General features: G+C 36.0%; 1 protein-coding gene across 1 annotated transcript in view; it reads right to left on the bottom strand.

Annotated features, from left to right (window-relative positions):
* The window catches only part of LOC135212112 (uncharacterized), a 500,342-nt gene that overhangs the window by 254,615 nt on the left and 230,727 nt on the right, over positions 1 to 15,000 (bottom strand). The window contains exon 12 of the mRNA XM_064245510.1: positions 11,953 to 12,046. Within this exon, the coding sequence (XP_064101580.1) occupies positions 11,953 to 12,046 (94 nt within the window). The remainder of the gene's footprint in view (positions 1 to 11,952; positions 12,047 to 15,000) is intronic.

Here is a 15,000-nt window from a genome sequence, read left to right as displayed (position 1 = left end):
AAATCTGGCCCATTTACAAACCGCAAACTTTTCACAAATACAAGTACCTGAAGGACTTAGCTTCTTCTCTTAATTGTTGCTTTGTTTTATGCAATCATTCATCTATCAGCATAATGCTGCAGAGTGGAGTGGAAGAGATTAAATAAATTAAATAACAAAGCCTTCAATCCCTTTTCTTTTGTAAAGTTTGGTTGCTGTTCTTCCATGTCTTACAAGCCCAATATCGACGGGAAAATGCATCAGATTAAAATAAACACTTTTACCCATTTTAGGCGGCAAATCAGCCCTTCAAACCTTCCAATTGTATTATTATTATTATATTATTATTATTATTCAGAAGATTAGGCTTCTTCATACGAAACAAGCCCATCAAAGGGGTCACTGACATGGAATTCAAGCTTTCAAAGAATATAGTGTTCATTAGAAAGAAGAGGTCAGTTATGAATATATATATATATATATATATTATATATATATATATATATAATATATAGATATATATATATGTATATATATATATATATATATAGATATATATATATATATATATATATATTATATATAAATGAGGGAGCCATAGAGGGCAAATCTTCATTGCCCTTTAACCACGTTCTACTGACAAATGGCAACTTTTGAAAAAGATATTGTGGGGCTCTTATTTTCTTGTCAAAAAAAGAAAGGAAAAGAAAACTCGAAGGTATTAACGTTTCCCAGCTCTTGAAATGACCATGGCCACTCCAGAGATGGTGCTACCAAAATTGAGAAGCATTCCTTGCAATTAAATGTTACAGTCATTTCAAAAACAAGCAACAGTTGGCCCTTCAATTCTTTCAACTACCAAGCCACGTACCAGCCATGAATATCCTTGGAGAGAGAATAAGAGGTAAGGAATCTCGAATCAACACTAAGAATTCGTTTAGCCGAGAGCTAAAGCTCAACCATCCTCACAAAGTCCTGCTTATCTTACTTACTGCATTCTTGCCTCTTCATTCAAGGCCATGAGAGAGAGTACGCTGCGTGACACTGAAATAACATGGAAAATCCTCCGCTAGTCATATTAACGGGGTAAAGACCGATCCTGGTACAGACGACACCCTTCAAGTCTTCCAGAGTGTGTGTAATATGGAGTGACAGCCTTGCTATCACGAGCTGCATCTGTTTCGTTCCCATGAATGAGGAGGCTGTTCTTACATTTTCACAATCATTCAAACTGTTCACTTGTAAAAAACGGAGAAACCCATGAACTGTAAATTGTTTGTCCTCGGCAACAGCTTGAATTTAACATCTAAAGTTTATCTGTTGAGGAGATGAATGTAATTCACACTAAAAAAGTAAAAAAAAGTATTATCAACTTGTCACTCCATACTTAGCAAACAACAAAAAACATACGCAAGGCTACAGTCATTCAGAAAAAGCAAAGGTAAAGGAATACAAGAGAAAACTTAGGATTCCGCAGACGAACCTTGGGCATTGCGGAACCTTTTCACAAACTCAATAAAGATTACTCAAGTCTGAGTCCCAACCTACTATGTGCGTGGGGACACGAACCAGCCTGATAATTGAGTCAAAGACAGTACCCGAGGAAAACGAAATATACTAGCCAGCTTTGGTGTTAAGAGAATTAGAACTAGGCTGTCTCTGTCCGATGCCAAGTATACTTTAGTGTCAGTGAAATGGATGTGCTGTGTATTGTGTGTTATGTGTGTGTGTATATATATATATATTTATATATATATATATATATTATATTTAGATATATATATATATATATATATATATATAATTATACATATATTTTAATAAACTGAATATATATTGTGTGAATGTATGTATGTTATTATTATAATATTAGATTAGATTATAAATATATATTATTATATATATTTAATATATATTAATATATATTATATATGTATATATTTACCATACATACAATAACACACATAATATATTTCAGTACATACCATCAATACATACACACATAATATATTCAGTACATACATACAATACATACACACATAATATATTCAGTATACATATGTATAAATATACTTTATACACTTAGAGTAAGATACTTAAGAAGGGAAATTTAAAAAACTGACCTCATTACTAAAATAAGAATATTATGGGATTCAGAAAAAAACCAATCCAGTGAGAGATATCCAACGCTTGGTAGTAGAGGCACAAGACACCAGCGCTGACGATCAAATGCGAGACGTGATGGCCTGACGGGCAGTACTGCCTGGCCGAAACAGCCATCCGAGGCCCATTCAGGATGAGGGTGATAGGATATCACTAGAGTGGGAGCCTCCATTTTGGGCAATGTCACTAAGTACTGATGTCCATTACCGGAACTTGACCCATATTACTATAACGTAACCTTAAGCATCCTGAACTAGCAAAGGCTTCGACGGCGTACACCAAAAGCCGCAGTACCAAGGCAATCACTCTATAAAATACTATTCTCTCCTTGGATTTCAATACATTTTTATCCATTTATAAATCTATTATTATTTTTTTCCTTTTTAGTAAGTGAGAACTCTTCTTTCTGTGTTTCCCTTTACCTCCTCTTCCTTCTTCCTAATGAACACCATATTCGTTTGTAAGTTTGAATTTCAAGTCAATGGTCACTTTGGTAGGCTTGTTCCATATGAATAGGTTTCATCCTCTAAATAATAATAATAATAATAATAATAATAATAATAATAATAATAATAATAATAATAATAATCCCTTAGCCAACATTAGGACCTTTGATTAGACGAAATCCGCGCCTAGAAAGGTTACTGGAAATCCACCTCAAATGAAAAAGCAACGTTCCATATAAGGAAAGATAAAAGACTTAGTAAAGCTGTCGTAACAGGTAAGAAGTTATGAACATAAACAAAAAAATCTAAACATAATTACGAGTCCGAATATTTCAAGAGTGAAGTTATTTAAGAAATTATAATAAAAAGGAGGAGCGGGGGTGAGGAGAGCTGTATTTCATTTGTTGTTAAAGATAACAAAAGGAGATAAAATATGAACATGAACAGAACTAAACAAAATAATCAATCCGAATGTTTTTGGAATTAAGTGATTAATGCAATCGAAATAAAAAGGGGGAATGGGCGGGGTGAAGTAGCATTTCATTTTGATCAACGACAACAGAAGAAGACTTGGATTGAATAGAACAGAAGACAGGGAAATCGATAGAAGTTATGTCTTGGCGATGAAGAACTTGCTCTTCTGATGTGAGATGAGAGATGAGGAGAGATTCTTTAGCTGCCAAGTTCTAGTATAATGAATGAGGCTCGGTGATGGATTAAATAGAATAAAACATAGAATGTAGGCCACAGGCCAAGGGCTAGGATCCATGAGGTCATTCAGCGCTGAGACAGAAAGTGATAGTAAAAAGGATTGTAAGTCGTAATAGGAGGAAAGCCTCGCAGTTGGACTATGAATCAATTATCAAGAGAGGGTGGAAAGCACGATGGAAGAAAGAGCATATGAACGGAATGAAAGGTGTTACAGCTAGGCGACGAAGGGACGTTGCAATGTACCATAAGTAATGCCCACAGCGCACCACATGAGGGGTAGCTGGTGTACTGACGGTACTACCCCCTTGAGGGTGAATGATAGATTAATTTCTATAAACTGTCGTCGCAAGGTTAATGGTCATCGAGGCTAAGAGATGCCTTGAAACCTTGTAGAGCAGGAGAGGTCTGGAGAAGAAAAGGATCTATATGACACTTCGCTCTTCCGTCCATTTCGACCAAAAATGAAGAAAGTACGTGAGTTTTCAGCCCTATGGCACTGACCTTCACGGATTCAAAGCCGTGAAATGTTGTTCAAGTCAACAAATGTAAAAGCTATTACGCCGACCTTCACCTTACCAGGGCTTCCTCCGGGTGCCGTATGTTACGTAAACGAATTCGAAGGATAAAACATTAACAGTTATTTTCGTTATCTTGGCGGATAAGCATAGGAAAGGACCAGTAAAGGAGAGAGATAATATAGAGAATTAAAATGTGGCAGACATAAAGAAAAATCGTGCAGTCTCAACAATATATATAGTATATATATATATATATATATAATACATATGATATATATATTATATAATAATTATATATATATTCAATTGCATTCAACTCACTGTTAAATACAAGTTATGCACAATGAATCAAAAAGGAATTTCAGCAGATACCAACACATCAGACACCAATAGCAAAGAACACGTATTTGTATGTGTATATAATACGCATATATATGTGGGTGTATATATGTATGTGCGTGTGCGCAAGCGCGCACTTGTTGCTTTCCGGTGACGTTATTACTGTAGCAACTAGTGTTCTTGAGATTAGTAAAAGACTTGTTATGCTGACTTCTACATTTAAGGGTTTCTTCACGGCAATAATTACATAACTTTCAAGGGAGGGTGCCTTTCTTTTCTTTTTTTTCTTTTTTACATATATAGCGTACATCTCACCTGAGGACCTTCCACACTAGAAATAATAATAATAATAATAATAATAATAATAATCTATTAACATCATTACACATCATTATTATGATTAATATTATTATAAAATAGTAGTAATTATTAAAATGATGCTGCTGATGTTATTTATCACTACGGAATCATCTCTAATTCCAATAAAAAAAAGAAAAAGAAAAATAAGAAACCACATACCGAATCCGGTTATTATTCTCCTCTCTCTCTCTCTCTCTCTCTCTCTCTCTCTCTCTTTCTCTCACACACACACACACCCACACACAATCGGTAAAGCCTTCATTAAAAATTGGTTTGCATCTAATTATGCAGCAGAGAGAAACGCACGCACACACACAAAGAAAAAGCGAAACTTTTCCCGCAACTTGGCGCAGCCAAAACTGGAGAGAGAGAGAGAGAGAGAGCGATGCCAAAAAGAGACCACAACAGGGAATGCCCCAATGACCGCCGCTGGAAGGGGGAGGTGGGGAAGGGGGGGGACCTAATAAGAGGAAGGGGGGGAATCTAATAAGATTAAGCAGGCATAATGCGAGAGGGAGAATGGAAGAGAGGCGTAAAGAGAGGATTATTATTATTATTATTATTAAAAAGGAAGGCTGCATTATCTGAATTAACTCTCGATTGAACTAAGAACGCACAATATAAAATTAATTAATATGCACTCCTCCCTTTCAACAGGACATGTTTTAGGGAAGGTCTCACCCCCTCATTATTATTTATTATTATTATTATTATTAGTAGTAGTAGTAGTAGTAGTAGTAGTAGTAGTAGTAGTAGTGTAGTAGTAGTAGTAGTAGTAGTAGTGGGGAAAGACTCTCTATCGGGAGAGTATATATAATGTTCTAAAGGGTCCACAATTATAAAAAGTGTTAGGAGTCCTTGTATAATTTTTAAAACTTTACAAAAAGCTTTCGAGCCCTTCCATGGGTTCATCTTCAGTCCAAAATCTGAAGAAGAACCCATGGAAGGGTTCGAAAGCTTTTTGTAAAGTTTTAAAAATTATACAAGGACCCTTAACACTTTTGTTATTATTGTGGACCCCTTTAGAAAATTGTTTAATTATTATTATTATTATTATTATTATTTATTATTATTATTATTTTATTATTATTTTATTATTATTATTATTATTATTATTATTATTTGGGAAAAACTCTATCACGAGAGTTTATTCAGCGTTCTAAGGGGGTCCACAATAAAAAGTGTTAAGAGTTCGTGTATAATCTATAAACACTGTATAAAAGGGTTCGAAATCTTTTATAGAGTGTTTTCAAATTATACACGAACTTTTAATATTAATTATTATTGTGGACCCCTTAGAACATTATTATTATTATTATTATCATTATTAAGCGAGCTGCAACCCTACTTGCAAAAGCAGAAGCCACAAAACTGAAGGACCCCTGTGGGAAAGAAGCTCAGTATGGGAAGCAATACGAAGTAAATGTTAAACTGTGAAAGAGAAATAATAAAGAAGGGTAATAACAGAGAGAAGAACACAAAATGAAACAAACTATGAAATGAGATTCTCGTGAGCCGCTTGGGATACAAATGATGATGATGTTGATGAGGAAATAGGAAATAAAAGAGACGTTGGCGTTAATAAAGTGGACTAAATGTCAGTATAGAATAAAATTATTGTGAAAAATACCCTACAAAAAAAAAAAAAAATTGAAATCGGTACATTTTTAAATAACGTTACCATTTTGTGCCGTCTACGCCCCCCCCCCTTCCCCCAACCCCAAAAAAGCTGAAATTAGTACATTTAAATAACGTTACCATTCTGTACAGTCTACGGAATTTCCATATAACATTTCACAAGAACTCTTCCCCCCCCCCCCCCCCCCTACACACACACACACAAAAAAAACTGAAATTAGTACATTTTAAATAACGTTAATTTTCTGGGAAGTTTCCGGAATTTCCAAAAGAAAAGAAGAACTTTCACAAAAACTCGCTCTTAAACGCCCAAATTATACAGGACATATCTCAGAAAACGAAATTATTTAAAAATTCCACATCCTACAAATTTCAAGATCAAACGCAAATTACTACCCTAATACGACTCTTCCTGCATTTTGATACATTTTAATCCATTTATCTATTTATTAATTTATTTCTTTAATAAGTGACATCTCTTCTTTCTGTATTGTCCTTTACTTCCTCTTACTTCTTTCTAATAAACACCATATTCTTTGGACGCTTGAATTTTAAGTCAATGGCCCCTTTGCTGGGCTTGCTACATATTCATCCTCTGAATAATAATAATAAATAATAATAATAATAATAATAATAATAATAATAATAATAATAATAATAATATTGCCCAAAACTTCTCTTTAAATACGTACTTTTATTCTAAATACATAACCGACCAGTACCATGAGATTCACCACGCTCATCATGATCATTAAATCGTCATTATCACCTCTTCACGTCGCTTCATCATTATAAATCGTAGCAGACGCCGCCTTCAGTATCCTGTGCTTCTCTGGATGCAGTTATAATGTAATTAACGTTTTTATCTCGTTATAATAATGACCTTCTCATAATCGAGTAATATTCCATTAACCCCGTTCTTTCGTTAACGATATTGTATCGTTTCGAGCTCTCTCTCTCTCCTCTCTCTCTCTCTCTCTCTCTCTCTCTCTCTCTCTCTCTCTATGTATATATATATATATGTATATATAATATAATATATATATATATATATACATGTATATTTATCGAGAGAGAGAGAGAGAGAGAGAGAGAGACTGAGTCCCATATACATTCAGAAATAACTCCGTCCCGGTCATCATGTAAACATGTATAAAATATCACACACCTTACGAATGTGGTTGACCAATGTATAAGTGAAGCCAACCAAGATCTAATTGAATTACTCTATCCTTCCTTATTCGTATCGTGGGGGTGAGGGGTGAGGGGGGGGGGGGGTGAGGGGAAAGAACTGGGGAGGAAACCCGACAAAACTTTAAGCAAACACGACGGAGTAAATACCAGACAATGATTCCTCGCTTACTCGCGCGAAATACGTTTTTTTTTTTTTAGTTGCACTTGGGAAATAGAATCAACTGCATTGGGTGGCTGGGTGCATGTAATGATAATGCTAATCATAACACCATGATTATAAAAAAAATGCTGATGATAATTATTGTAAGAAAATCAATAATAATAATAATGATACGAAATTCACAATGTATTGATTAAACAGATGTATTTTAAAATCCCTCAGTTATATCAATAATACAATTCATCTAATGATACAATTTACTGATATACCTTGTGGATCTTTATGATAAATATGATGATATTAAAAGTTAAATAATAAATCATTGAGATCTCCTTTCAGGAACGCGCGCTGCAAACCAACCCATATATTTTTACTAAGTGACAAGGAGAGCCTACGGGTAATAAACTCCCAATTTGGTTTTGCCGTCGTCCATCCCGGGGCCAGCCTCTCCCGCCACCGGCCCATGTATGAACTCCTAAATTGAAAGTGCCTTGGATAGGGCCCTGGGGCATTAAACACCGGCCTTAAGTAGAGAGGCTGAACCATGAAACCCTTTTACGATACCATCATTTTTGGGTACACCAACAACAAGACCCTTTAGCCGGCCTTATGCCAGAACAGGCTCTTAGCCCTACGACGGCCCATGAAAGTGGTAATTTGCTAAAGATAACAGAACAGAATATAGAATTCAGCAAGCGCCGGGACCTATAATATCACTCGGCGCCGAAACGGAAACTTGAAGTAAAAAAGCTTGAAAGGTGTAACAGGAGGAAAACCTCAAAGCAGTTGCACTATCAATCAGTTTTAGCAGAGGGTGGAAAATAAGATGGAGGAAAGAGATTATGAATAGAGATACAGAAAAGGGAATGAAAAGGGTTACAGCTAAGGGCCGAAGGGACGCTGCAAAGAACCTGCAGTAATGCCTACAGTGCACCACATGAGGTGCACTGGAGGTGAACGTCTTGACTCCCAACCAACGGAGGAGATTCCCCGAGCTCGCACGAAACCGATTCATGTTTCTTGGAGGAGAATTCCAAGGACAAACAACAATCTCTGGGCTGGCCTTTTCCCTTCTCCCGCAGAGGAGACGAAATGGATGATGCTATTACTTCCGCTAACTTTACATGCCGAGCGCAACTTTACTTTATGCTCGATGATGATGATGATAATGATGATGATGATGTCTTTATGCAAAAGCCCTTCACCCTCTCAAAGGGCACCACTGATGCAGGAGGGAGGACTCGCTTTCGTAGTGGTGACTTCCCAATTCTAGAGGTTCCTAGAGATTTTAATCTATTTCTTTTTTTTAATAGGGACATATGGGTTTTTTGTTGATATGTAAATGTGCATGTCTCTACCTTTGTATTCTCTATACATATCACTGATCGCTGCATGACTGATTAAGACATAATTAACTAACGTATAAGGTGTCCTCTATATGCATTAGTCACCATCAACAGTATATATCAATCAGTAAAAAAAAATCAATCCTACCGCAAGAACTTATCGAAATGCTCATTCGAATTCCGACAATCACTGAAATCACTGAAGACGGATGAGAAACCTGGGGCAATTAACTGCGATGAATGAGGTCACTGGCTTATAAAACATCCAGACATTCGAAGCCTCAATGAAACATAATGAGATTCCAAAGCGACGGTTCGATTAGAGAACAAAAAAAAAAGAAAAACACACACACACGACACACCCAGAAACGGGTCTTCTTCCCGCAATTGCATTTCAGGGTACAAATGCCTTCACCCAAATATACATATTCATTCTACAATTTCATTCATGGATAAAAAAACACAAACCCTAACTCTCTCTCTCTCTCTCTCTCTCTCTCTCTCTCTCTGTTCATCCAGATCAAAGCGTTGAGCTGTGTCGCACCGGTAATAAAATCGACTATTCCAAAAAACAAAAAACAAGAAACAAAAAAGTAAATGATCAGGTGGAATGGGGTGTCAACAAAAGTCTGCACTGATTGAATAAAACTGCGCGGTTGTTGTATACGCTTTGTAAACGGACCACCGCCGGTATGCATGAATGGAGGCCAAAGCCTGCCGGCTTGGTGACGAATTCTAATCGCTCTCCATGGCGCTTTCCGATGCTCTTATGTTCTGCTCTGTGACGTTTGAATTGAAAGTCCTTCACACTCATAAAGGAAGTGTGTGTGTGTGTGTGTATACATATACTATATACATAAATAGTATAGTATATATATATATATATCTATACATATATATAGATATTATATATATATAGATATATTATTATCTATATATATATAAGCCTATATATATTATATATATATATACTTATATAGAACATATATATATATATATACACATGCGGAGTATTTTGCACTACATGTACAGAATAAGATACGAAAATCTTATTGCTTTATTTCACTAACATACATACATACATACACACAGACAAATAACATATATATATATTTATACATATATATATATATACATATATATATATGACTTATATATAGAATATATGTATATAAAAATATCAGTCCCTATCGCAGACACACACGCACACACACACACACACACACAAACAAACAAAGAAGGTTGAAGGCAGTTGCAGTATTATCCAATAACCGTTTTCCTATCTTCCGTCTTATTGATTCTATCTTACCTCCTGGCGATATTACTCTATTTTTTTCCTCTGATTTTCTTTCCATTCCACATTCTCTCTCTCTCTCTCTCTCTCTCTCTTCCTAATTCTCTCTCTCACTCCTCTCTCTCTCGTCTCTCTCTCCTCCCTCCCTCCGCCTCTACTCTCTCTCGGCTTCATCTCTCTCTCTCTCTCTCTCTTTTTATTTTTTTTTTTTATTTTTTTTTTTGCCTGGACCTCCTCTATATCACTTTACTTGGGATACGCGTCGGTTTTATCACCTCTAACTCATTGCCAATAACTCTTAGATTTTATCAACTTCAATTTCCATTTATCGCGGGTCTTTCCCAATGCTTCTGTCGATTTTACCACCGATAATTTCAGCAGGGTCCATTTTGCTGACTTTATCAGCATTTATTCCTACTGCATTTCTACGTTCAATTGTTTTCCCTAAGGAATGTCTTACCACTAATACCCACTTGCTCTCTAATTGATTCCACTTTACTTTATCTTTAAATTCTCAATTCTTTAGGTCCTATTACCATTAATTCAAATTCAAAATCTATTAATTTCATGACCATTCCCCCTTGCAAGCTTCTGTAGCTGATAATGTTTTCTAAATATCTAACCTACCTCTTCTGCAAACAAAAACGCAACGCCAGAGAACCTACAATCAAATAACTATCACCTATATTCCCTAATTGTCCAATTTTCACGGCCCCCTTCGGCACTTGTAACTGATTTTCTATTCATGTTGTCACCATCCATTCTAATTCAACTTCTCTGGCTAAGAATTTTTCCCTATGACTTCTACTTTCGATAATGCGCATTTTTTATGACTAGGAAGGAAACTTAAGGTGCCTGCACACTCCTCTCTCTCTCTCTCTCTCTCTCTCTCTCTCTCTCTCTCTCTCTCTCTCTCAAGCTCTTTATTGTGGCAATATTTCGTTATCTAACGACCCAGTTTGAGAGGTGTTTAATCCCTGCTCGTTTTTGTCTGCTTTTACGAGCCTTGCGCCTTATCTGGCAACTTTAATGATTCGCCTGTATCACTGGTGGGCTTTACGCTTACTCCCTCCGAATACAAACAAATGAACATTTACTCATTGCTTAAGAAAACATATTAAATATTACATTTACCTGATCTAATAGAAACTTCGCCATACTCAATTTTTTTTTATTTTAATGCCAGTGCAAATCTGAGTAAATCAAGAAGGGGAACACAAAAGGCATTTATAATTAATTCATTACTGGAATTTTTCTAGGTTCTCAACTACCAAGTTCTACATCACAAAGAAAGTTCTACATCACAAAGAAAAAAACTAGCTGTTTTCCCCATATATATATATATTATATATATATATATATATATATATATATATATTATTACATACCACATATATAACTATAATGCTGTACTTGGCTTCATACGTCATCCAGTTCTTTATATCGATTTAAACATCTAAAACAAATCGACAACGTAAAATTCTTCAAAGAGATGTCTTATGAATAGAACTCCTAGGGACAACTCCAAGGTCAAGGCCTTGGACTACCTTACTTTATCGGGTACTTTATCAAATGACTCCCGTATTTTGGACTTCTTTGGGTTTAAACCTACTGACTTTGTGAAGCCAGGACATCCCTTCGTCAGATAGTGCAAATGAAGATATCCCGCATAACAGAATTCCCTTCGTCAGCAAATGTTTGAGATTATAGTACATCACTCCTGCCGACTACCTGTGAAGACTTCCTTACTACGACAACACCCTCGTGCTTTTTGAACTGGTACTTTGGACTGGTATATACTTACTGGTTGTGTCGTGCGATGCGTTCAAGAAGGAGACAGCGAAGTGTTTTCTGCGCCCGAGAGTCTCCGTCAGCAGTCGGAACCAGCCATGGACTCGCTGCAAGATAGAGCAACAAAGGTCGTTTAAAGCAACTGAGGGGGAAAATGTTAAGCGTGGATGATGATGATGCAATAATATAAAGACAAGAGTCGTGGATAAAATATAATGAAAGATACAGACAAGAGTCGTTTATAAAATATTATGAAAAGTTAGACAAATAAGGACTTAAAGCAGGGATCCTTAACAGGGGGTATCCATTATCCCTTGGAGAGGGTGGGGGGGGGGGGGGTATGAGAACCACATGCTGGGGGTATGGGAGGACCTCAAGATACTTGTATATACTTGACTTTAATGTATCAATGTATACATGGGTACCTTTTGTAAATAAAAAACTCTATAAAACTGCAAATACTTTTGATTGTCTTATATGATCTATTCCTAGATATTCATACCTGAAGTATGTATTAAACTAAGTATATTGAGTTCTATTGTCAACATATAGGAATTCTAAGTGAACTTAAGCAAAGGGAGTATGGAGCCATATTGGGTAATTCATTGGGGAGTGTTAGTGATGCTGCTACGAGAAGGGAATTGTTAGTAACATATAATGAAAACGTAGACGAAAAAGAACATGTTAGTGATGCTGCTACAGACAGGAATTCTTAATAAAATATAAAGGAATATCTGACATATAACTGATGCTGATGTAGAGATGAATCACAAGAGATCAAGTTGAATAACACAGCCAAAACAATTGATGGCTTGGAGGCCTATGAATAACATACGATAATAAAAATGGCTTAGAGCAAAGTGAATGGCTTTAGCGGAATGAATACTTTATGTGGCCATGAATAGAATATCTCAATAAGAATGACTTAGAAGTTTTGGGAATAGTCTAAGCAAAAGGACTGACTTAACTTCCATTGATAACATTTAAAAATAAAATTAACTTAAGAGATTATACAGGGCTTAATTGAAAACGAATGACTCAGAATAACCTATAAAACCAAGCGGTGATAAAACCAACATAAAAATGAGTTCTTCTGAAAGGAATAAATAGCTGACAGAAAAATTATATGAAAGGCTATGGGGACAAAACTTTTTTTTTCTTAGGAGTATGATCACGCATGAATGGGTAGGAACCACATCCCATTCAAAATATGAGAATGTGGGCAATTGTTTATACGCATGATAAACTTGTACATAAATGTAGAATGCAATGGAGAACCTATTCAAATATACATGCATAATAATAATAATAATAATAATAATAATAATAATAATAATAATAATAATAATAATAATAATAATAATAATATACTTCACGAGATGTGAATATGGGCTATTACTCTACTGCACGAAAAAAGATTGTGGACTTCTAATCTCAGATAATAATAATAATAATAATAATAATAATAATAATAATAATAATAATAATAATAATAATAATACTTCATCAAAAGTAATGGCTACTTCTGCAGCGTTACGCCTGTTTAAGTAGCACGGAAAAAGCCGCTAGTCGAAAAATAGAGAAGAATCTCTACAAGCGTAACGCTGCTTAAGTAGCCATTACTTTTAATAAAGTGTGCTTGAGAGAGAGTCTGCTTCCTAAGTACAACAATAATAATAATAATAGTAATAATAATAATAAATTTCCTAACATCTATGCGAAAGACATACATACACACACATAAACAGTGTTTCCTAACATCTATGCGAAAGACGTACATACACATACACACACATTCAAGAAGAACATGAAATTGTGACCTTCTACTTTCTAATAATAAATAGATGTTAGGAAACACTGTTTCCTAACATCTATGTAAATGACGTGATGACAGACAGACAGACACAAACATACACACACACACCATGAAGAATATGAATATGAAATCTCCCCAAGGACGAAAGGCCATTATTCCTCTCACACATCCCCACCGAAGAAGTGGTCGGGACCCGAGACCCAATAACGGGATTATTAATGGCTCTCTTTACGTCGGGATAAAACCGACAGATGCACACCTTTATGACTGCTAGCCGCATTTGTCCAAGGGGCGGGGGGCACCAAAATGCGTCGGGACGCCCGCGATCATATATTCATATTGGGCGGGTCGATGGAAAACAGCCGCCCCACCCCCCACCCTCTCCACTGGATTATAGACCGAGATTCACAGTTCGCAGATGAATGGAATTCTTATCGGGTGGGTCGAGGGAGATTCACGTTGCATAATGGATGGGGTTTTACACTCGAGATGAGTGGGATTTCATATCGGATGGGTCGAGGGAAATTCATTTAATAATAGATGGGATTTCAAAGTCGAGATGAATGGGATTTCATATCGGATGGGTCGATGGAAATTCATTTAATAATTTAGATGGGATTTCAAAGTCGAGATGAATGGGATTTCATATCGAATGGGTCGAGGGAAATTCACACTGGGTGGGATTTCACACTCAGGAGAAATGGCCTTTCGTATTGGATGGGTCGATGGAAATTCATTTAATAATTTAGATGGGGTTTCACACTCGAGATGAATGGGATTTCATATTGGAAGGGTCGACGGAAATCCACGTTTCTTAATAGATAGGATTTCACACCTGGCGGATGGGAAATAACACGATATAGAAGAAACGGAACTCGCACTGGATGGACTTTAAAAATGGATGGGTAAATGAAAATTCCTATCGGATAGGTGGATGGACGGATGAAATTCCTTATGGAATGGATGAAGAGGGACAGGTCACATTCAGTGCAATGACGATAAATATCACTTATTCACTGAGTTGCGATAAGAAATGGCAATCAGTCTGGAAGACTCAAGAGGTAAATAGTCACTCAGAGAGAAAAAGAAATAGTGTAAAAGAATTTATCTGTACGTCATCAGGGACAGACTAACATTCATTCAATCTAACTGATAACCTTCCCATGTGTCCGTGATCCTTATGACAAAAAAAAAGTAAAAAAAAAAAAATGCATAATGCTGTGTAAAACTCTCAACCACGGCCAA

The sequence above is a fragment of the Macrobrachium nipponense genome, chromosome 19, assembly GCF_015104395.2.
Source record: "Macrobrachium nipponense isolate FS-2020 chromosome 19, ASM1510439v2, whole genome shotgun sequence".
Classification (NCBI taxonomy): Eukaryota; Metazoa; Arthropoda; class Malacostraca; order Decapoda; family Palaemonidae; genus Macrobrachium; species Macrobrachium nipponense.
Note: the sequence above shows the minus strand (reverse complement) of the source record. Positions and strands in the feature narration are given on the sequence as shown.